At 37.5% G+C, this 23,394-nt stretch overlaps 1 protein-coding gene across 1 annotated transcript in view; it reads left to right on the top strand.

The window, feature by feature from the left end:
- The window catches only part of THSD7B (thrombospondin type 1 domain containing 7B), a 797,103-nt gene that overhangs the window by 347,277 nt on the left and 426,432 nt on the right, over positions 1-23,394 (top strand). Inside the window, exons 7-9 of the mRNA XM_027768766.1 lie at positions 8,319-8,510; positions 10,143-10,377; positions 18,065-18,180. Coding sequence (XP_027624567.1) covers positions 8,319-8,510; positions 10,143-10,377; positions 18,065-18,180 — 543 coding nt within the window. The remainder of the gene's footprint in view (positions 1-8,318; positions 8,511-10,142; positions 10,378-18,064; positions 18,181-23,394) is intronic.

Below are 23,394 nucleotides of genomic sequence, written 5' to 3' on the forward strand. Positions count from 1 at the left end.
GTAAGTACCAGTGATAGAGAGAAAGTGGGTGAAAGCACCCCACAATGGAGTATTGTCATATGCAGTCTCTTTTTCTACATCCTATTGGGATTTTGAGCAATCGTGTACATACACCCAATGTGTTTTTCAAACATCCAGGCTGGGATTTGAACAATGGTCAGCCATGTAAAATCTGGCTTCCTTAACCACTAGGCAAGGGGGCCTTTTCACACCATTTCTTTATTTCTTTTTCTAAATGTGTAAACTAAATTGAAAAATATGTTTAAAATTCTGAAATTAGTACGTAGAAATGTTATTCGCATTGCCGGCAATATCTTGATGCTCCAAATAACTTCTATTTTGCCCTTAGCTTCTATTCCATGTTTTATTGGTTTCAAATATAAACATTTCCTTAACTGATTGGAGTTTCAGTCGAAAAGTGGCCACAGGCTACTTGCTTTCAAGGAGGAAATATTTAGATTTAAAAATGAAATTAAATGCATATGAATTCCACTAAATTTGTTATGTACTCTATGTTAACATCTTACTCAGTTGCTGGAAAGCATTAAATCAACACTTATTGGCATTCTTTTCAGGGATTTAAATAGGACTTAAAATTTTATGACATGTATTTTCAATAACTGTTTCATTATTTTCCATAGTTAATGCAATGGTATACAAAAGGAAATATCAATGAAGTAGCCAATGTGCATTATTTTTTGAAGAGTCAGATTGTTTTAATTTTACATTACAAAATCCTGGTCTACTTTTCAAATTATACTAGATATATGTATATTTGTGGGTGTCTATTTTTTTCTTTTTTTAAAATTTTTTTTCTATATGTTTTATATTTTTCTTTCATTTTTTATAGAGCCTTTAGTCTAGGATCAAAAACTAAGTATTATAGGGACCAGCAGTTAGCATAATGGCTATGTTCCTGGACACCCATGTAGTCGCCCATGGTTGGCATCCTAGACCCGGTGGCTTAAACTTATGCCGGGCACGTGTGTGTGCATGCCCAAGATCCCAAGAGAATGGAGGAGAAGGGATTGCGGCGTGGCCATCCCCCTTGGGGGGTGATTTCTCACTTTCTTTTTCTCTGTCTCTGTTTTTATGGTGAGTGCACGCGCCCTATAGCTAAAAACCTCTCCAAAAACAAGAAAAAAAATTAAGTATTATAGACTGTGTAGTAATTGTTCATTTTGATAAAAACAGAGGGTAGCTCATGATACTGAAGTTTAGTTCCTCAGATGTCAAAAACAAAGAATGCCATAGAAAATAATATTTAGCATATTTGTGATTTAGATATTAGATACATGTAAAAAAAAAAAAAAAGAAGCCCGAAGTTTGATGACTATATCAGCATTAAATTTGATGTGGTTGCTTGCCGTGAGTTATTTATACTTACTTATACTTTACCTTTAAGTAGAACAAGGGACCCTCAAAATGTTTATGGAAAATGCATACTATGAAAAGACTGCATGGATTTAAAAATGATTTTTTGTACAAATAAACTCTTCCCTTAATTCTACTTTTCTTCACTGGGTTTTGCTGTAGAGCATGTACAGTTGCCAGAGAGAGAAAGGGAGAGACAGAGCAAGGGAAAATGAGAAATCACCCCCCACACACAGGGAACAGCCGCTACAATACCTTCTCCTCCATTCTCCTCTTGGGATTTTGGGCATGCACACACATGCACCCAACATGAATTTCAAGCCACTGGGTCTTGGACTTGAACCACAGTTGATCATGTGAGAAGCCATCTGCTGGCCCCTAATTCCACTTTTCTTTTTTTTAACAAACTTTTTTTTGGGGAGGCGAGAGGTTTTTTTGCTATAGGGTGTGTGCACTCGTCAGGAAGATAGAGAGAGACAAAGACACAGAAAATGAGAAATCACCCCCCAGAAAGGATGACCACGCAGCAATCCCTTCTTCTCCATTCTGCTCTCGGGATCTTGAGCACGAATGCACACTTGCCAGCATAACTTAAAGCCACTGGGTCCTGGACTTGAACCGCGGTCGACTACATGGAAGTCCAGCGACATAGCCATTACACTAACTGCTTTTCCCAAACTTTTTGAAGTTTCTTTGCAACCAAAACCTTCATTTTGTTTGCTTGTGATTCTGGGAACTATAGCATGGATAGCCAGATGATTGAGTCCTGGCCACCATTCAGGCTGCTATTCAAATGCCTGCCTGTTACCAGCTAGAATCAAAAGTACTTAGACAAGAGGGACCAGCAGTTAGCGAAATGGCTATGTCGCTGGACTCCCATGTAGTCGACTGTGGTTCACGTCCCGGACCCAGTGGCTTAAAACTCATGCCAGGTGCATGCTCGTGTGTGCCCAAGATCCCAAGAGGAGAATGGAGGAGAAGGGATTGTGGCGTGGCCATCACCCCCTGGGGGGTGATTTCTCGCTTTCTGTCTCTCTGTCTCTCTCTGTCTGTCTGGCGAGCACACATTCCCTATAGCAAAAACCTCTTCAAAAAAAAAAAAAGTACTCAGACAAGATAAAGATTCTTAAACATATAAATATACATAAGATTCTTTAAGAATTTTTTTATATGAGATGACTTCACAAGTTTATGAAAAATTAAATTAGAGCTCTTTTGGTGTGAAAAATTATTGATATTCATGTATACCTTTAAAATAATGGTCACTTTCCATAAACTTTTTTTTTAGGGGGGGAGAGAGGTTTTTGCTATAGGGCCCCGTGCACTTGCCAGACAGAGAGAGAGAGACATAGAGACAGAAAGCGAAAAATCACCCCCCAGGGGGGATGGCCACGCCACAATCCCTTCTCCTCCATTCTCCTCTCGGGATCTTGGGCATGCACGCACACGCTCCTGGTGTGAGTTTTAAGCCGCCAGGTCCAGGACGCGAACCGCGTTCGACTACGTGGGAGTTCAGCAACATAGACATTACGCTAACTGCTGGTTCCCAACTTTCCACAAACTTTTTGATGACCTTTCTTGTACATGGAGTGGAATGTTAATCCAGTCATCAAATAGAATGAAATACTCAATGAATTATGATAAAATGTGGACAAGCCTCCAAAACGTTATGCTAAGTGAAAGAACCAGACATAAAAGGTCACAAGTTATATGATTCAATTTATATAAAATACACAGAATAGGTATGACCACAGAGATAGAATATAATTTGATGATGTTTAGGAGCTGAAGTAACAGGGCAAAAATACTTAACAGCATGTGTAGTGCTTTAATTTGGATTGATAAAAATATTTTGTAACTAGATAAAGGTGATGGTTGTACACTATTGTGAATGAATTAAATTTGATTGAAGTGTTTACTTAAAAATGGTTAATTTTATATTATGTCAATTTCACCATTTACATTTATTAAAACAAATGTGAGATAAGGTCAAAACAGCTCCCTATCCTTTCTTCCCAGAATCACTACGGGTCTAAGTAAGTGATTTAAATAAGTCTGCGGAGACAACACTTAGTATGTAATTATTGATCCCAGAGAGGCTGGCAAAAGCTTGGAGTAATTTTACGGAGTCTTCCTGAAAGATGAAGTCAATGTCATTCTTGAATATATATTCTATTTTACTATGACAGTATATTAGCAGAGCTGGTGAAAATCACTTTTAATGGTTAATCTTCTGTTTCATGTGCTGCTTTATTTTCTATGCTTGCCTGAAATTTCACTTACTCTCATTGATCCATTCAATAAAATGAAAACAGAATAGTGCATGCTCTTTTTTGAAACAGATCCTCTCTGTAAAATGGGAAGATAATTAAACCAATGTAGATGGCAGATAAGATTATTTGGGCTCAAATGCTTTCTTTGGGGTTCTGAAATGGTTTAGATTAGCCAACCATATCTTTAAAATGACCTGGCTAATTATAAATACCCTTTATATTGAATGTGAAGTGATCTGAGGAGATTCTGGTAGTTGTTCCTACAGAAATATAGATGGTAAAGTAAGTGCTTTCTCTGGCTTTGACATAACTACCTAGATTTTTCAGATGAAGAAGGCCATTAGTTTTTTGTAGTATACATGTCTGAAAGTATTTTTAAGGTTCCTGCATATTGAGAGCCCACTATGTTTGATATCTTGACTTGTATGTTGCAAAAATGGTTTCTAATCCTTAGAATTCCCTGAAAGGTGAATGATCTCTCATTATAATGAATGACATAACTAAGTGTATTTATGTTGAGTAAATTCAATTTACAAGCCAAGTATATAGTGATTACATGTATAAAATAAAGTAAATTTTTTTTAAAAAAGAAAAAGTGAAGTGATGTTCTAGGGAAGATAAATGTTCGTTGGTAGGATTTATATTAAGACCTCTAATTGTGTCTGGCTAGGAAGACTAGCTACAATCCCATTGTGCTACATTACTTCTGCTATATTTCTTACAAAATAGCTCATATAGAAATTGTAAAGTCTGCTAAAGACTCTTAGTTGGCTTCATCAAAGAAGGTCTGATCTGTTTGCTCACATTTCTGAATGAACCATTATAGACAAGCTATCAAAATATTGATGGTATTATCTGTTGAAGATAATTTTATAGTATTATCAACTAGACTAGGAAGAAATGTACATATGTTGGAATATTCACTTTGTAAGCTAAATAATATGATTGAATGTATAAAAGAACGGGAAATAAAAAAAATGGTGGATGTATTGAGACTGAACTGCAGTAAGGAAATAAGTATATCAATTTATAAGAAAGTCTAGGTTTTAAAAAGTATTCAAGTTCCTGAAGTGAATTCTGAGGGTACTGAATGTGTGATGATGGGGGAGTACATTGAATTCAGGTCAGGGAAAAACCAGAGAAACTGGAAATTTAAAGAAGGTAAAAATGTAACAAAACTTGTGTGTCAGTCTAGGTCATCTAGAATTGGATGTCAAATAACTCTTTCAGCATGGGGTAAGAGCCCATGCTTTTATCCTCATGCGCCTTCAGTTTTTAATGCCTTCCAAAGTATTATCAACTAGACTAGGAAGAAATGTACATATGTTGGAATATTCACTTTGTAAGCTAAATAATATGATTGAATGTATAAAAGAACGGGAAATAAAAAAAATGGTGGATGTATTGAGACTGAACTGCAGTAAGGAAATAAGTATATCAATTTATAAGAAAGTCTAGGTTTTAAAAAGTATTCAAGTTCCTGAAGTGAATTCTGAGGGTACTGAATGTGTGATGATGGGGGAGTACATTGAATTCAGGTCAGGGAAAAACCAGAGAAACTGGAAATTTAAAGAAGGTAAAAATGTAACAAAACTTGTGTGTCAGTCTAGGTCATCTAGAATTGGATGTCAAATAACTCTTTCAGCATGGGGTAAGAGCCCATGCTTTTATCCTCATGCGCCTTCAGTTTTTAATGCCTTCCAAATACAGTGTATTTTTCTGACTGTTCCTTTGTTCAAACTTTTATTGCCATAAATTCCTTACCTCAGTTGCCACCAGTTTTCAGCCTTTTTCTTCCCCCTTAATGAATAAGATTATGCCATTCCTCCAGAGATCTTCCTTTCCCCTGAACAACTTCAGTATATTCTGTTTGAATCATACATTTGCAACATTATCTTGAGCTTTGGACTCAGTTTTTATATGTTTATAGTTCATCTCTATTGTTAATTATGAGCTCTAGGAGGCAATTAATAGTAACCTCTATTTTTATCCCATCATGTGCCTTGGACATAGCATATACTCATGAAATACTAGTTAATACATTAACAATTTTTCAAGGCAAGGTGTTCTCAAACTGTATTTCTAAAAATATCATGTCTGGAAAAGAGATTCCCCTCAAAAGGATATCCCTTGATCAAATAAGGCTGAAAAGCACTACGTCTCATTTTCCATCTAGGAAACTTACGATGAGACCAATTTTACATTTCAATAAATCATTACTTCTCCACTTCTGCCCAACTTTTTTTATGAGATGCTATGAATAGTTCTTATTTCTCTAAATGTACCTTGCATGACATTGCTTTAAAATGTTTTGTGTAAAATTAAGCTAATACTATTTTTAAGTTTAGACATCAAATTTTCAAATTTCCAGTTTCCTTTTTGTGTATATGTGTGTGTGTGTGTGTGTGTGTGTGTGTGTGTTGTGTGTGTGTACGCAGTGTGGATTCAACCTGAAAACAGATTGAGATGGCAAAAAGAATGATTGAAACTGGTTTTTCAGCTTGATTATCTGCTAGAATCTCTATTACTTCTCATAATATGCTTGAAAAATTTTATTCGCACCTCAAGGGCAATGAGTTTGGCCTCATTTACAAATATGAATGCAGATATTAGTTGTGCACTGTCTTCTCCTTCAGGCAGTCTTGTTGACTGTTGGCTTTTTTTATTTACTTCCTTAAAAGAATACGTCTGTTTAGAATTAGTGTGGTTAATGGAAAAAGCAGAAGCCCTGGAGTTCAAGAGTTTGGATTTGATTCCCAACTCAGACCCGCAAAACCATGAGCAAGTTATCCTCTCTGAGTTCTGCCTCCTTATCTGTAAGATGAGTTGGGTCACACCTGCCACTAGGAGCTTCTTATCAGGACTCAATCACATAGGCTAAGCCTGAGTAATATATGCAAAACACAGTGCATGGCAGAATTAAGAGCCTCAGTAAATGCTAGCCCCTTGTAGTTATTTTCTCTGCATGCAGACAGATCGTAACAAGAGAATTCCAATTCATAAAGTCAAACAGAAAAACAAAGACTTCTCTCTTAGAGCTGCCATTCCACATTTTATGTTGTTATTTCAAGCGATAAATGGTATCACTATTCTTAGTGTCTTTTTCTTTTTCTTTCTTTTTTTTTTTTTTTTATGAGGAGCTGATAAAGGGGGGGAACTAGTAACAGTTAAAACACCTATAGGCACCAGTAGATGGCATACCAGTTATGTCACTGGACTCCCATGTAGTCAATTGTGGTTTGAGTCCTGGACCTGGAGGCTCGAAACTCACGCTGGGCCTGTGTGCATGCATGCCCAAAATCCTGAGAGGAGAATGGAGGAGAAGGGATTGTGGTGTAGCTATCTTTCCTGAGGGGTGATTTCTCACTCTCTGTCTCTCTGTCTCTCCAGAGAGTGCACATGCCCGATAGCAAAAATCTCTCTCTAAAATAAATAATAAATCGCCTAAAGAGAGGGATATGTGAATACTAATAATAGTGAATAAATTACCTGAATGACAGCTTTAAAGAAATCATTGTAATCATATGAGATTATGAGATATGAAAAAGCAACTTAGCAATGACCCCTTTATTCTTAACATTTGTTCATTGTAAAACATCATTCTCCATTATTTTATATTTTCTGACGATCTTGTATTATACTATGATAAGGTCTCAGGAGATGTATGATATTACTCACTGCTAATATATTAGTATTTATTCAAACTGAAATTCCCTTCCTCAAGTTGCTGGGTCAATAGCAATATATGTAATCCTAGATACTTGGTATGTCTTTGTGACATGTTTTTAAATATTGCTACTTTTTGGCTTGGCAATTTATTAGAACAGTCAAAGGAGAAATAGTAAATGCATTAGGAGAACTTCATACTGACTCATTTTTTGTGTTAATACATTACATAATTTTAGCCCATTTCCATTTTATTTTTTGTTTGTTTGTTTGTTTTGATTATTTAACTCTATGAACAAAGAGAACAAAGGATCATCATATAATAATCTTGTTCAAAGTTGTATGTTCAGGGTTGAAAGCACCCAACAGAAAATTAGAATGATTAAAAACTATTTAAAGAATAAATTGGGGGACCAGCAGGTGGCGTGGTGGTTAAGGTGCTGGACACTCCCACATGGCCTACCATGGTTTGAGTCCCCAACCTGGTGGCTTGCTTTCTCATTTTCTCTCTCTCCTTCTCTCTCTCTCTCTGTGTCTCTCTCTGTCAAATGAAATAAAATGAAGAAAAGAAAAAAGGATAAATTGGAATGCTCAACACAAATTGTGTTTTTTTCAACAGACTACTTAGACCTTCATTCTGAAGACAATTATATCCTTTTTTCTGTGATTGTCAATAACATGTCAATCATGTTATCTCTGGTTGTTCAAAGCAAGCTTATTATTGGGAGAAGCCAACATTGTCCTGTGTGATTGGATGACAAATGGGAGTTTTGCTGTATTGTCTATCTTTCTAAATGCCAAATGATCTCCTAACAGTTTTTCTTGACATAAATATTACAAGTGGCTGGATATGCCTTGGTTTTTTATTTAGAGTAAACTTTATTGGTTTAGATGCTAGGTGAAGTCTTCTGAGCTAAACTGAAGTAATAGAGGAAGCAAAGAGCCTAAATGTTCATTGGATTGGCCTCAATTCACCAGCATCTGTCTTCATCTGCTTACTTACAGGGGAAGATGTTTCAGGGAGTCTCTGCCCAGTACCTCCTCCTCCTGAAAGAATGGCTTGTGAAATTCCCTGCCGCATGGATTGTGTGTTGAGTGAGTGGACAGAGTGGTCATCATGTTCCCAGTCCTGTTCAAATAAAAACTCAGATGGAAAACAGACCAGGTCAAGAACTATCCTGGCATTGGCTGGAGAAGGTGAGTAACTGAAAAAGTTTCAGGATTCAATAATAGCTCAATAATTTTGTTTCTCCAATAGTTGACTAAGAAATTTACATTGCAGAAGTAGGCACACATAGATGGTAACTGTCTTCCCTGAATCCAAATTAATAGCTTCATTTTCATGCATGTCTTTTAAATTTAATCCTCTAGTTTATCTATGCTGGGATCACCTCTTTGCCTGAATTGCTTTAGTCTATACCTGTACACGGCAGTAGTCTGTTGATACACGGCAATTTTAGATAGCTTGTGCGGTTGGAAGCATAATTGGGTATGTCTGGTAAAAAAAGCGGTCCAAATTAGGCATCAGGAGACATGGCTTCTCAACTGGGAACTCCCACTAATCTTGGCAAGCTGCCTCATCCATGTGCCCTGAGTTCCTGTTCTGTCATGCCAGCTTACTTACTGGGAGTGAGGGGGGATATATGAAGGCTGTGAAAAATGGCTTTGAAGAAGCTAAAAAGTACTATGGGAATGTAAACGAGTGACATCAGAACAGACTAGAGGAGCAGCTGCTCCTATTATCAGTAATGAGGGTCTCTGTCCCCAGACACACACGTCATTTTTTCATGCCCTCCTTTGGCTTTGTCTGCCTTTGGCTCAGTTAGAACAGCAGGTAGTGTGGCCGCTGGCTGTGAGAAATCCTTTTTAAACAAGACTTTTCTGTGATCCTGAGAAATGGGGCCAGGGTCAAGATAAATAAAGATTTTCATATTCTTAAAATGCAGTTTTTCCCCCTTTTGTCTTTTATATTTCTGGAAGGGGAAAAAAGTCAGTAGTATTTAATGAGGAAAAAATAACAGGAATAACAAAACCAAGGTCACAAATCTTGGGCATTTGGCACGCTGAATAAAACATTAGAGTGTGGGAGAGCAGGAAAAGATCAATACTTTAGATAAATACCACTTTTTGCATGGATATAAAAATATGAAAGGAAAGACAGTAATGAAATTTGATTGTTTGACTCACTCCAGAGTGTAAGGACGCACGTCTGTCTGGTCTCCTTGCCAGTGGGTAGCACATCGAAAGAGATTATTTCAGAGTTTAAGGATGGGGTCTCTCCTGCCAAACTTTAACAGATATTTATGGATTTCTCCAATTGCAGTAAAATGCACTACTTAATGGAAGATTGATGTCTAAAAATCATTCTTAAGGAAACAACAACAACAACACAAAACAAAGCAGAATGTCCCTCTTAGGAAAAGGAGAACATGGATAGGGAGAAAGAGAGAAAAGGATATCAACTTTGTGTTACTTAAAGATCATGGGCTATTCTATACAGGATAATGTATATTGGCATGGTACTATTAAAAGAAAGTCAGATTTCTTTGGAGTTTATCTCAGTGATACATGCCCTATAGGTGAGGAGTAGACCCAGTTAATTTTACAATCTAATTGATGTGGACCAATGCCTATTATTTAGAAGAGAAGGATGCAATATATTATCCTTGGATTGTTGCTCAGAATAAAAATCCTTGACCTTAGAATGGGAAGTAATATTCAGGGAGCTTTGAAAACTTGTGTTAAGAACACTATCTTTCTAGATCATTAATACAGCAAAAACAAGAACAGTAATAACAACAGCACCCTGAAGTTTCTTCATTTTTTCAGGTGGAAAACCATGTCCCCCTAATCAGGCCCTCCAAGAATATCGTTTATGCAATGACCATCCCTGTGTGCAACTCTACTGGGAGACATCGCCTTGGGGTCCCTGTTCTGAAGACACCTTGGTATCTGCCCTTAATGCAACCATTGGCTGGAATGGAGAAGCTACATGTGGTGTGGGCATTCAGATGAGGAGAGTCTTCTGTGTCAAGAGTCACGTGGGACAAGTGATGGCCAAAAGGTATTATTAGTCTGTTACTGAAAGTGCAAGTGATTATTGTAAAGTTGAGTATTTTTATTCAATAGTATTTGTCAAGCAACAGATGTACCTGAGTATCTGCTAAAGTAAAAAGGATTTTTTGCTTTGTTTGTTTGTTTGTTTGCTCTTAAAGACTAAAACATATGCCTCAAGCAAAGGTAAACACAGTTATGATACTTATCACTAGTATACTTCTAATATGTTTATTAATTAATGGATAAAAGTAAATAATATCTACAAACATTGAATGTATTTGAATAGTCAAACACATTTTCTAAAGCTGATCTCAGTATTTTTGCTGTTCTCAAATCATACAAAGGCAAAGTTAACACAAACATGGATTCCACATTGTGCATTACAGAATTTTGTCTTTTCTTTAGACTCCTCAGATATTTTCCTACAGTGAACAGATGAATTCATCCATCCATTTGAATTATACTATTTCATGCTTACAAGTAGGTTATAATCTCACCCATGTTACACTCTCTGACCGTAGAGGTATAAATTTTTAAAAGGCAGTAGGAAATTATGAACATGAGAACTAGGATATAAATATCAAAAAGGATCAAGAATAGTTGCAAGTGATGGGAGGAAAAAAGGAGTGACTGGAAAACTCTGATGTGGGACTTTCATCTCTGAGCCAAAAGAGATTTTTCTCAAAACCATGTTGGAAGGCTCTTAAAGGAGAAGAGCTCCGTGAATTATTCAAAGACTGGGTAACTGATCTAGCCATAGAGATTCCCTAATGAACTTATCTGGAGACCCCACCCCAAGCACAGAGTTGGTGGGTCACTAAGATTGACTGATGAAAGTTTAGGTCCAGTGTCTTAAGTAGGAAACTTAAGAGTCTTTACTTAGGATTTTTCGAGATGAAAGTAAACTTTTTTCTTTTTTCTGTCATGATGCTATAAACATATGAACTGAGGATTGCAACAGTCATGGTTGGCTAGGTGGAAAAGTTAGTGAGAGTGAAGCTAATGTTCAGAAAGAAGCCAAAACAGAGGCAGAACCATTTCCAGCAGCATTAAACCCTGGTCTCATCTCCCCTAACTACACTCCTTCACGTTTGAGTTACCCTTGCCCTTCCTGGTAACGTAGGCAAATATATTTGCTCTCCTGCCCAGTTCAATTCTTGTTTCTGTCAGGAGCAACTGGAACACCTGAATAGTTTTATCTGCAGTGCCAAGTTGAAGTGCTCTGGGCCATAGCCACACTGCCATGGAAGTCACATTGGCTGTGTGAAGAACGTCACAGAAGCTCAATTAAAGAAAATGAATGGCTTATGGCAGGTATCGTGCAGACGGGCTGGATGCTGCCTGCTGCTGCTGGAGCATCAGATGAGCAGATGGTTCTGCAAATACATGTGGAGAAAACTGTGGTTCAAAGTGAAGCATATCCAGGAAGGCCTTTCCGTTCTTTCCTCCTGAACACAGCCTCCAGAGGGTTAGGGTTACATGCTTTTTCCTGTTGCAGCCCAATTTTTTTTTAGCACAATACCTAGCATGTAGTTAGTGTTCCATAAACATTTATATAATTCATTCATGAGTACGACCTATGTGTACTAGAATAAGGAGGTTAGACAAGGATTGGATATGAAGAACAGAAGATCAAGAGAAACAATTGTTCCTTTGCTTCAGGAAAAAAAATGTGTATCATAACATTTTGGTAAAGAGGGCTGTGATGAAGAGTTAAGAACAGGTCACACATGAGACCTACTCATCTTAATTCCTAAATATTATTTCTTCTCCAACATCTAACTCTGCATGGCTTGTGGTCTTCTGGGGACATCAACTTGTATCAGTTATATTTTCAGCTTGCCTATTAACTCTAGCACTGTAAGGATTGACTGTATGAATGAATCAATGCAAGTTATAAACAAACATTAACAATAGGATTTTTGTATCACCTGGTTTAGGAGATAAACTATTTCAAAGAGTTGCGTGAAACCCTAAACTATTTATAAAGGTGTTAAGCAGACAGAACTCTTTTACCTAAGAAAGGTAGACTTGATACTGTTCATTTATGGTCTGAATTTTCATCTGTTTAAAAATAAGATGTATGTAACATTAGGATAAATATAAAAATACAAATAAATATAACTTAGGTGTAGGAGTAAAGCCTACACACAATACAGTAAACTATTATAGTGATGAGAAGATTCAGCATGCCTGAAGTCTGATCTCCCTTCCATAGAATTTTTTAGTTCTGAATTATGACAAAAATCCACTTGACATGAATGTAATTTGTTTATTTCTTAGCAAAGGGGCATTAGAGTTGAGCTTGACACCATGCAAATAAATTATTGTCACATTTGAAAGGGCTTTTTGGACAATAGGTGATTTATATGTTTAAATAGCCCTCAATTTTATATCTCATAATTACTTTGAATAACAGTTTTTTATAAAGATCTGAGTACATTAGCTTCCTTAAAATGTTAACTTAAATATGCATGTTCTATGACAAAAAGAAAATCACAGGACCAAAAGTATGTGGTTAAAAACATAATTCATAAACTAATAAGCATTTGTGTGAAAATTTTCTTAAGTGAGACTAAAATATTTTTATTACAGTGAGTAATTTCCACTTTTGCTGTAGTTTACCAACACTGAAAAATCAGTTGCACAAATATCTTTCCTAATACATACACAAATACATATTAAGACATTGCTAATTACTTCTTATACTGGTAATGTCTGGAGACTTAACAACCTAGTTTTAATTCTTACGGACTGTCTCCGAACAATCTTGCTAAACATGAGCAGCCTACATTGACTTTTGTAAAGTTAATTAAAATTCTTGAGGTTAATGAGATTAATTGAGCTAAGAAAATAATACCTAGTGTCCACTGAAGCACCCGGTGAGACTATCAGCAATAGAAAGTGTCCTTTGCTCTGACCTTTCTAAGAAATATATGTTTTCTCTTTTTCATGTGAAAGCCATTCCAGTGAAATAGTTATCATATCGCTAGTAAAATCTTTGAGGTGGGGACAGGGCAATAGAAGAGGGAAGGATAACAAAAATATCCTCTAGGAAGAATGGCCTTCAAGGTAGAGTAGGGAGCCTGCCCCCATGGAATGAGTGAGCTAGAAGAATGTGTTTCATCCCTGAAACCATGGCACCCAGAGGCACATGGTTCCATGCAAGTTCTTGTATCCCCAGCGTGGTGTTTCGGTTTCATTGTGATTGTATAGGTGAGAATGTTACCATTGTATAAGTAATAGAACTGATCATATCAGAAAATGAGAACTAGCTAAGGCACAACTGAACCAGAGAAGAGAGCTTATTGGGATATTGCTGGGGTTTTGTTTGTTTTTGTTTCACTATTCAATGCTTTGTGTGTGTGTCTTTTCAGAGGCAATGTGCAAAACCAATAATAATAAAGATTAAAAATACACAACTCAAAGTCTCCCAAAGTTTCTGATAAGGCACTTTCTGCCTTTAATGTGAAAACACCTGGCATTTTTGTGAGATATAATAATAATAGCTCCATTTAAACATTTAATGTGTAAAAAGTTGGCACATTTTCCCCATCTAGCTGAGTGAGATGAATACGTCACTTTCTCGGTTGGATGGCTGATCAGAAGATGAAGCATTGTATGTCTGCATCTTGATGATGGAGGTAGAGCTGAAAAATGGCAGGTCTTTGTGGCTTAATTCAATGCATTTCAGCACAGTGTTTATAAAGAGCCGAAACTTGCAGGGTGACCAACAGACAACAGATACAGAATAGCCCAGTGCAATTCTAGGGAAACACGTGCATTGAAATGGAATGTGTTCACCTCTGTTAGAGAGCATGGCCCATCCAGGATCAGAATGTTTAGATGAAGGCAGAATGTATGAATTATGACAAAAGTCACAGGGCCATATTTTGTTTACTAACTAAAAAGTGAATATGATTCTCTGGGTTGTAAAGCTTCAATTTTGTTTTAGAAGTAGCTAGAGAAACTAGCCTACTATCCCTCAGGGATTTATTAGTCTTCAAGTTTCAGTAATATATTTGATTGTCAGAAAAATCATGACGCATTTTTCTATAAAAAAATGCTTCATTACTTTTCTGATGACTCAACAGAATATTCAATTATTTACTTACTGTTGCTAAATATTTACACTGAGCTAAGACGAATTGGTATGTCTGTATGATGTTTTGTTTTGGGTATTTTTAGACAGTCTCGCCATGTTTCAATCCCTCTGTCTGAATCTTACAAGCGGTTGGGACCACAGCCCTAGGCCAGCATGCCTCGTTCTTTCAGACGGGGTATCATTTTTTTTTTGCTTAGGCTGGCTATGAACTCAGAAGCTTCTAGTCGCAGCCTCCTGAGTAGCTGAGGCTACTTATGTGGGTCATCATACCCAGCTTTCTTTAGGGTGGGTCAGGAGTTGAACCTTACCCTTTCCTGTGGCCTTGGCAGCATCCAGTGAGTATTACTGCTTCTGGACCTAAAAGCTGCTGGTGTTTTTATGATGTAAGACAGAATTCCACCACCAAAGAGTTCAAAATCAGTGTATGCACAGTTTGTGTACACACAACAGCATGAAAAATGACAAAATCCTTTTCTCAGTCAGTGATTGAAAATACATAAAATAAACACTATGGTTTTTAGAAGTAGGGGCACAGGACCTAGCAGCGGTGCCACAGTGACTGATCTACAGAATGTTTTGAGTTCATATATGGAGACTTTCCCCTGGAGTATGCCAGGCATGCAAGTGATTATGATCTTGGGATAGCTCATGGTGTTGGGACCATGTTGGGAGTGCTGTCACTGTCTCTGCATTCCCTTTCTTATTTATGGAAGAAGAAAGAAACTTTTCTAAAAAGAAAACTTGAAGTCTAGCGACAGAGATATTTCTGGGTTATTGTGTAGTGCCTGAGCCAGTGGCTAGGTTGGTATGGGGGCATCCCATGACCCTCTGAATGCACAGGAAGGCAACGTTACGCAAATCATTCTTTTATTTCTAGTCATCTACCAAGGGAGGCTGGAGAGGAGTTAGAATAAAGGCAGTTCAATTTATTTTTAGTAGACCTCAGAATATGAATAAAAGCCTTGGGAATGATTTTAGTGTTTTTGCTGTCTCTACTAATGTATGATATAAATTTTCCTTTCCAGGGGTAGCTTGTTTAAATAGCACTATAGCCTCTTCCTTTATGCTACTGTTAGTGCATATTGAGTTGATCTATTTAGACTGTTTGTGTGTGTATGTGTGTATAATGAGGATAGTTAATAATAATATCACTTAATATCACTAATAAGTTAATTTATTGAGAAATATTTTATGCAAGCATATACATTTTTCATTTTAATTTTTTTCAAAGTACTACATCCTCCATTATGGAAGTAAAATGATACAGAAGCAATAGGTTCTGGAAAGGAATCAGTTCCCAACCATCTCCTAGTCAGTCTACTTGTATCTCACTTCCTTACCAGTTGCTTTGTTTCTCTTCTTCCACCCCCACAAGCATGCACATGATTCACTGGTCATCACAATGTAAAAGGTGATCCGAGAGAAGCCTTGCACTACCCCTGCCCTTATTCACCTCTTTCCTCCTCCTATCCTGCCACCACCACCACTTGATGCATTTCTTATCTATATATTCCATGGGCTCAAGTTGATATAAGCAAATACATGTAAAAAGGTCCTTGAAAAATCCATGGAAAATTGAATTAAAGTATGAGTTTATTTTGGTGCATTTAAAACATATTTATGCATAGATTTTTATAATGCTAATTTTCCACGAAACTTTTGAAGACTCCCCCCATATATTCTCCTTCTTCTCAGACATGTCCTAACTCTATATGATATGTTGTTTACAGGTCATTCATATATATCTCTGTGTTTGTCACTTTAAAATATTCATCCTTGATTCACTCCCATGAAAGTGAGCCTGAGCTCATTTGCATAAACTCCTTTCTCAACTTGTCACTTTATGTTGACATTGTGTTGGTTGATTAATAGTTTTAGAACATTTGTTTTAGTTAGTTCAAACTGCTATATCCAAAATAACACAGACTGAGTAGCTTCAACAGTAAATATTTATTTATCTTGGTGTGGAGCCTAAAGTCCAAGATCAGGGTGACAGTGTGATTGGATTCTGGTGAGGGCACTCTGTGTTTCCCTGATAACTGTCTTGTTGTGTCCTTACATAGAGGAGAACATGGAGAAGATGTCTTCTTATTTGAACACTAATCCCATTCATGAGAGCTCCTCACTCATGACATAATCATCTCTCCAATGCCCTTCCATTTCTGTCTCTCTGTCTCTCTCTGTCTTTTTGGCGAGTGCATGTGCCTATAGCTAAAACCTCTCAAAACAAACAAAACAAAATAAAATAAAAATGTATGGCCAATCTGTGGTGTGGTGGTTAAAGTGCTGGATCTCACATAACTGACTGCAGAGTTTGAGTCCCAGCCCCATTGATCTGACAAACACACTGAGTGCATGTGTGTGCGTTCCCAATATCCTGAGAAATGGAGAAGTGATTGTAGCTTGGTCATGGAGGGGGAAATGTTTTCCTACATTTTCCCTCCTCTTTCTCTCTCTCTTCATCTCTCTCCAATGAGTATGCACACCCTCTGGCAAAATTAAAACAAACAAAGGTTTATGTTTCGAAGTGCTTTCCTATTCTCGGTGAATCTGTGTTGTAGAAGATAATGATGTTAACTCTCTGTACTTGTAAAACAAGCAAGCAAGCAAAAAACCAAAACTTTGTTCACTGTTTTTTGAGACTTTAGTTCTTCCAGGTGAGTGAATCCAGTGACTGTAGTAGTTTTTTTGTTTGTTTGTTTATCTCTTTCATGAGAATGACTCGCATACACAAAGAGAGAGACTGGTATGAACAAATCTACGGGGTCTCATGTCGTGAGCCCTCTCCCTCACCCACAAACTGCAGGCAGCCAGGCTCATGGGTGTGTGTATCTGTGTGTACAGCTTGATAGAAAAACCAAAGCCATAAACTGCCATATGGATCCAGCACCACTCGAGCCATGTGTTACTACTGAGCCACCACTGGCCCTTGTATCTCTCTTCTCCCAAGTATGGGCTTTAATTTAGTCATCAGCAGAACAGAATTGCAATTTGTTAGTGCTAGTTAGTGTTCTTGCTCCTTGCCATCTGTCATATCTGGCCTGCTCCAACTCATCAGTCCACATGTTCTAAATAAACACCTGCCAATTATTTAGATACTCTAGAATTCTGTAAATGATCAAAGATGTATAGTATTTTCAAGTGACCTTCAATAATTTTGTTTCCTAATGTTTCCATTTATTGTTTTATATTGTTCTCTTTTTTATAGAATATTATTAATTTGATATACCACCCTCAATAAACCACTTTTCCAAAAAATGTTGCAATTTATTCATTCTGAATAGAAAAAAAATCATTGATGCTTATGGTGAGACACTTGCTTGGCACTAGTTTTCATTAGTTTCTAAGAATGCTTTTATCCTCATCCAGTGCAAAGTATTTTGGTCTCTGGGTAGAGAGCTGAAGTCTGCTTCGAGCTCTGCCTCAGGCTGTGAGCCTTTGGGCAAGTGGTTTTACTCCCTGGGTCTTTCTTCTCTTGTCTATAAAAGAACCAAGGGAGTCTCTGTATATTCTGTTTAAAAATTGTAGTTTTGTGCTAAAACACTTACCATCTCCAGGAGGAATTGACATGGTCTCTTCACATTGACAGATGTCCAGATTCTACTCGGCCAGAAACTGTGCGCCCCTGTTTCCTCCCATGCAAAAAAGATTGTACTGTGACTGCGTTCAGCGAGTGGACACCCTGCCCCAGGTCTTGCCAACCAGGTGGGTGGATTCTGCTTTCTTGGTGCTTTTGTAACCATGTGATTGTTTTCTCACTGAGTTAGAGATTGTAGAATGTCAGCACCCCTTTTTTCCAATGGCATGTCACCCTGGAAACAAGGGTAGCAAATTTGTAAATGAAGCCATACATTTTCAGATTCATCAGCACGTGGAAAGGAAAACATACTGAGATAGTGTATGTCACAATTTCACTGGCATGTATTGCAGGAGTGCACATCTTCTACACCTGGTGGCATTATGAACATCCATTTTAATGTGATCCCATATGAAGCATCATCACCATTGTCATCATCATTTCTGTGTCCCTCATATGCTTGGAACCCAATTCCAGCCATCTTCATTAGACTCGAGGGGTTAAGTTCTAGGCTCACATGTCCCATAAATATAAGCACATGAATGAAGAGTCGTGTTAAAAATCCTTGAGCAAGTGCAGACGTTGGCAATGAAAACTTTTAATTATTATTATTCATTTTTAAATTTTTTTTTCCTCATAGGTATGTGTGCTTGCCAGAGATAGAGACAGTGGGAGTAAGAATGATAAATCATTTCCTGGAGGGGATGGCCACACCACAATCCCTTCTCCTCTACATTTTTCCTGGGAGTTGGGTACACATGTACACATGTACATTGTGCCTGGCATTTTAAGTCACCGGATCTGGGACTCTAACTACAGGTGGCCATGTGGGGAGTCTAGTTATATAACCACTACAACATCTGTTGACCCCTTATTAATAATTCTTAATGGTGGTCCTTTATAAAGCTGGGTGTATTTGAAGGGCAATGATACAGCATACTTTATCCTGAAGTTCTAGATGAATTCACAGGAGTATTTTGCTAAGTGACACTATTCCTTAGAACAGGTCTTTTCCCCAAAGCTTACTGTAATTCCCTGATGAGCTAGCTAGCCCCTAACTCTATTTTATCCTAAAATCTAAACTTATAAACTTCCTCCTTCTCTCTTAGTTTCATAACTGAGCCTTGGTCTTTTGCATCTTACCATTGCCACAGTGTAAAAGGCATATCCAAAAGAAGAAAGGATAGAAAGAATAATAACCCTAAGATGGAGAGTAAAATGGATCTTATCCAGTCACTCTGGCCTTCTCTTGTCATGATATTGTTTCAGAGCATGGCTTTCCCACAACCAACAACCTCTCCTAACCTTTGTGCAATTGACTCTTTTTTTTTTTTTTTGGAGACATTTTCGCTATAGGGCATGTGCGCTCTCCAGACAGACAGAGAGAGATATAGAGACAGAAATCGAGAAATCACTCCCCAGGGGGGATAGTCACGCTGCAATCTCTTCTCCTCCATTCTCCTCTCGGGATCTTGGGCACGCATGCACACACGCCTGGCGTGAGTTTGAGCCACCAGGTCCGGGATGCGAATCGCGGTGGACTATGTGGGAGTCCAGTGACATAGCCATTACGTTAACTGCTGGTTCCCTGCAATTGACTCTTTTAACTTCCATTAAAAAGTCAAAATAGGGGCCAGTGGGTGATGTGCTGGTTAAAGGCGCTGAATTTCCACAGGGTCAGTCACAGTTCAAGTCCCAGATCTGGTGGCTTGCTTTCTCACTTTCCTTTTCTCTCTCTCTCTAGTCAAATGAAAAACTATTGATAACAAATGGAGTTAAGTAAATAAATAAATTTTTAAAAGTCAAAATAAATAGTATGTATTTATACTGACGTATAAATACCATACCGTCTTGTTTCATTTAGCTTTATTTATTCCAGGTTCTGGGTTTCATATTTTTTGTAGCTAGATAATAGTCCATCATGGACATGCACCACATTTCTACATTTCTTTATCAATTCATCTGTTGTTGGCAATTTGGTTGATTTATAGCTTAGCTATTGTGAATAGTCCTGCAATGAACATGGAGCACATGTATCTCTTGGCTGTACTGATTCCCTTTCCCTGGGGTATCTAGTGCGGGGATCACTGAATCATATGGTAGTTCTAGTTTTAGTTTTCTGAGGAACCTCCATACTATTTTCCAAAGTGATTGTGTTAATTTTCATCCCCACCAGCAGTGTAAGAGAGTTCCCTTTTCTCCACAATAACACCAGCATTTTAATGGTAATGGACCTGAAAGAAAAATTCAAGCTCTTAAATAGTTTACAAATATAAAGGAGTTAATGTAGACTATAATCATGGACCTTTGTTGAAGTTCACCTATTTCTTTGAGTTCCATATTCCTGAAGATTTAGCAGAATTCCTCTGTTAAAAAGTTTTTTTTTTTTTAAAAAAAAGGTAGAATTAAAACATACTCTGCTGGCTGTCAGAACTTGGTACTGGGGCTATGGAAGTACCCTGATATTTAGGGAGGCAGATTAGCTTTGTTGTGCCAGTACACCCTAGTGACAAGAGATTACTTCAATCACTGTTGTTCCATGTGTTCTACATGCAAGAAAATTCTTTCTATTTTCTGAGAGTCTTCTAGCATTGGCTAAAGGTGGAAGAATCACAGGACATGCAAAAAGATTGCTCTTCAAGCAACTTAAAATTTTATTCATATTTCCAGAGATTCAATTCATTTTTCATATGGTTGGCATCGTAATCAAAATAGTTCTAAGCCTAGATGTTCTTTCTTTGCCCCCAACTTTTCAAGCCTAGATAATCCTTTTTTACACTTGGCAGCTGGGGGACCTGAAAGAGCACAGATTTAATGTTCAGATTTCTTCCGCTTTTTGCTTCAATCCTATTTGCCTTCATGTTTAGTTTATACCTTGGGCCAAGATTTATATATTAAATATACATGGGTTAATTAGGGTGCACTAACATGTATGGTAAAATCTTTGACTGAGACAATATGCAGTGTACTCATGATGGGAAAATTAATTTAGCATGCTGTAATGATCACAGTAATTGAATGTAAACCATTAAAAATAAATTTAAAAAATAATAAATAAAAATTAAGGTGTGCTATGAAAGGTGGAGAACTTTAGAGGAAATTGTACCTCTACACCTGTTTTTTCCTCAGACTTTGTTGCATCTTAATCACCTAAAAGCATTATTAATATGAAGATTTGGGGATCCATGACTAGAAATTATGGTTCAGTAAGTAGAGAGCTGGTCTCAGAAATTTGTGGTTATATGAACACACAGACCCTGAATGGATATTCCCTCTCCCCTATTTTGATGAAAAAGAACCATAGGTCTATGAACAAACCATGCTTCAATTCTAGGCATATGGTCCTTCTTTCAACTCCTTGAAAGTGTCATTTTCTTCCTGGTTAGAGTTGTAGATGGTGCAGTCGAGCATAGATACTAGAGCCACATGTATGGAGTTGGATCTCCATGTCTTCTCTGTGACAGAGACATTACTTCAGCTCACTCTCTGCCTCAGTTTCCTCTTTCATACACCAGGTTTTATAATCACTCCTGCCTACAGAGTAAATACTTGGACCACCTCCTGGCACATAGTAGGCACTGGGCGGGTGATAATAGAACCATTCAGGGTCTTTGCACCTGCTATAAATGAGGCTGCACTCCCTTCAACTGCCCCACTCTCCTAGACCCCCATTTTGTCTATCTGCACATACTTGCTTTAGCAGCCTTTATCCAAGAATGCTTTTCTCATTGCTCAGACTAACCCATACCCTTCCCTAAAGTAGATCATTCCACAACATCTTTATATCCTTTTTATGAACTCACCATACTTTCCTTGTTAATATTGCTCCTGCTTATTTTAAGTCCACAAATGCAGGGACCACTTCTATTGTTGCTGGATGACACTAACCCAGCATAGTTTGGGACAACTAGTTGTCACTCTCAATAAATACTTTTGGAATGTACAGATGCCCAGTAAAGAAATAAAAAGATGTGAATTTGGATCTTTTTTTTTTTATTTTATTATCATCATAATCTTCTTTCTATTACACTAGATTACATATAACTTTACATTGACTTCCATTGCTTTTTCAAAAGGGAATGCCATGCATGTCAGTCAATACAGAGATATCAATCTCCCCGCTTTATCATTCAATATCTTTTCCATGCTTTTCCCAATAATTATTATTATAATTTTTTTAAACAGTCAATCACTATTTCTCATTTTGCTTATTAAAAAGACTTCACCCATCATGAAATACTTTCCAGACCGGTTCAGTTGAGAATACTATACATGTCATCATCAACAGGTAATAAACCATATCTATTTCTCATTAACATCCTGCCTCTCTATTGTTCACTGCTGTCTTTATCCTCTTCTCTCTCCTTTTTTTTTTTTATACTTTGTTTTTTATTATAAATTTTTTTTTTCTCATCACAACACACATATGAATTTTCCATCCAAAATACACTGTGCATTGGCTCAATCAAGCACATCAACATATATGTTCTCAGCAAATGATTTCCCAATTTTTGTGTCCTGCATACCTTGCCTTTTGTTTTGCCATCCTAGGTTCCCCATCCCCACCCTCTGCCATGTCCCATCTTCCTCCTCCATTGTCCCTGACATTCATGATTGCCCTCAATGCCTTCCGCCCCCCCCATTCAATTGTTCTACCAATGAACTCAATTAGTCTAAGTATATCCACTAGCTAGCACAGCTGACATATCCTTACACATGTATCCAAATCTGATCCTAGGCATAAACCCCAGGGAGTAGAATGAACATATTATAAAGTAGACCCCAGTTGTGTCCATACAACTCTCTTCAGTCATCAAATGTGCATTTTTTTTTCCTCCTGCTTATTACTTTTTTTATATTAAATTATATTGCCTAACACTCATTCCCTGAGTATCATCACAACACACCAAGTGTAGTTTCCCATCTAGGATAAACTACATAGTGTCTTAATCAAGCATGTCGTCACCAATACTGTTCCATTTCTACTTTCATACATATAAATATGTTTTTTATCCTATGTTTGACCCTCAGCCCTTTCCCCCTCTCCCAATTACTCTATCTCTGCTATAGACAGCTATCCTCCAGAGGGGTCATTGAAAATGCGATACCTGCGAGTAGAGGGAGAGGGGTCACGAGTCCAAAGTTTTTAACAATAGGGAAAATAGATTCCATTCAAGGTTGGATCAAGTGTGGGTCTCGTGCAGTTCCGCAACTGTAGGTGAGTCTCCATGGAATACAGTTTCAGGAAAGCAGTTCTGGTAAGCAGAGTTGACCATCAGTTGATGTGGCACAGCAGCCATCTTGTGGTTCGCAGGAATGGTGTTGTGGAGGTTTGAAGCGAG

Source organism: Tupaia chinensis, unplaced genomic scaffold (assembly GCF_000334495.1).
Source record: "Tupaia chinensis unplaced genomic scaffold, TupChi_1.0 Scaffold147433_1, whole genome shotgun sequence".
In the NCBI taxonomy this organism is placed as follows: domain Eukaryota; kingdom Metazoa; phylum Chordata; class Mammalia; order Scandentia; family Tupaiidae; genus Tupaia; species Tupaia belangeri.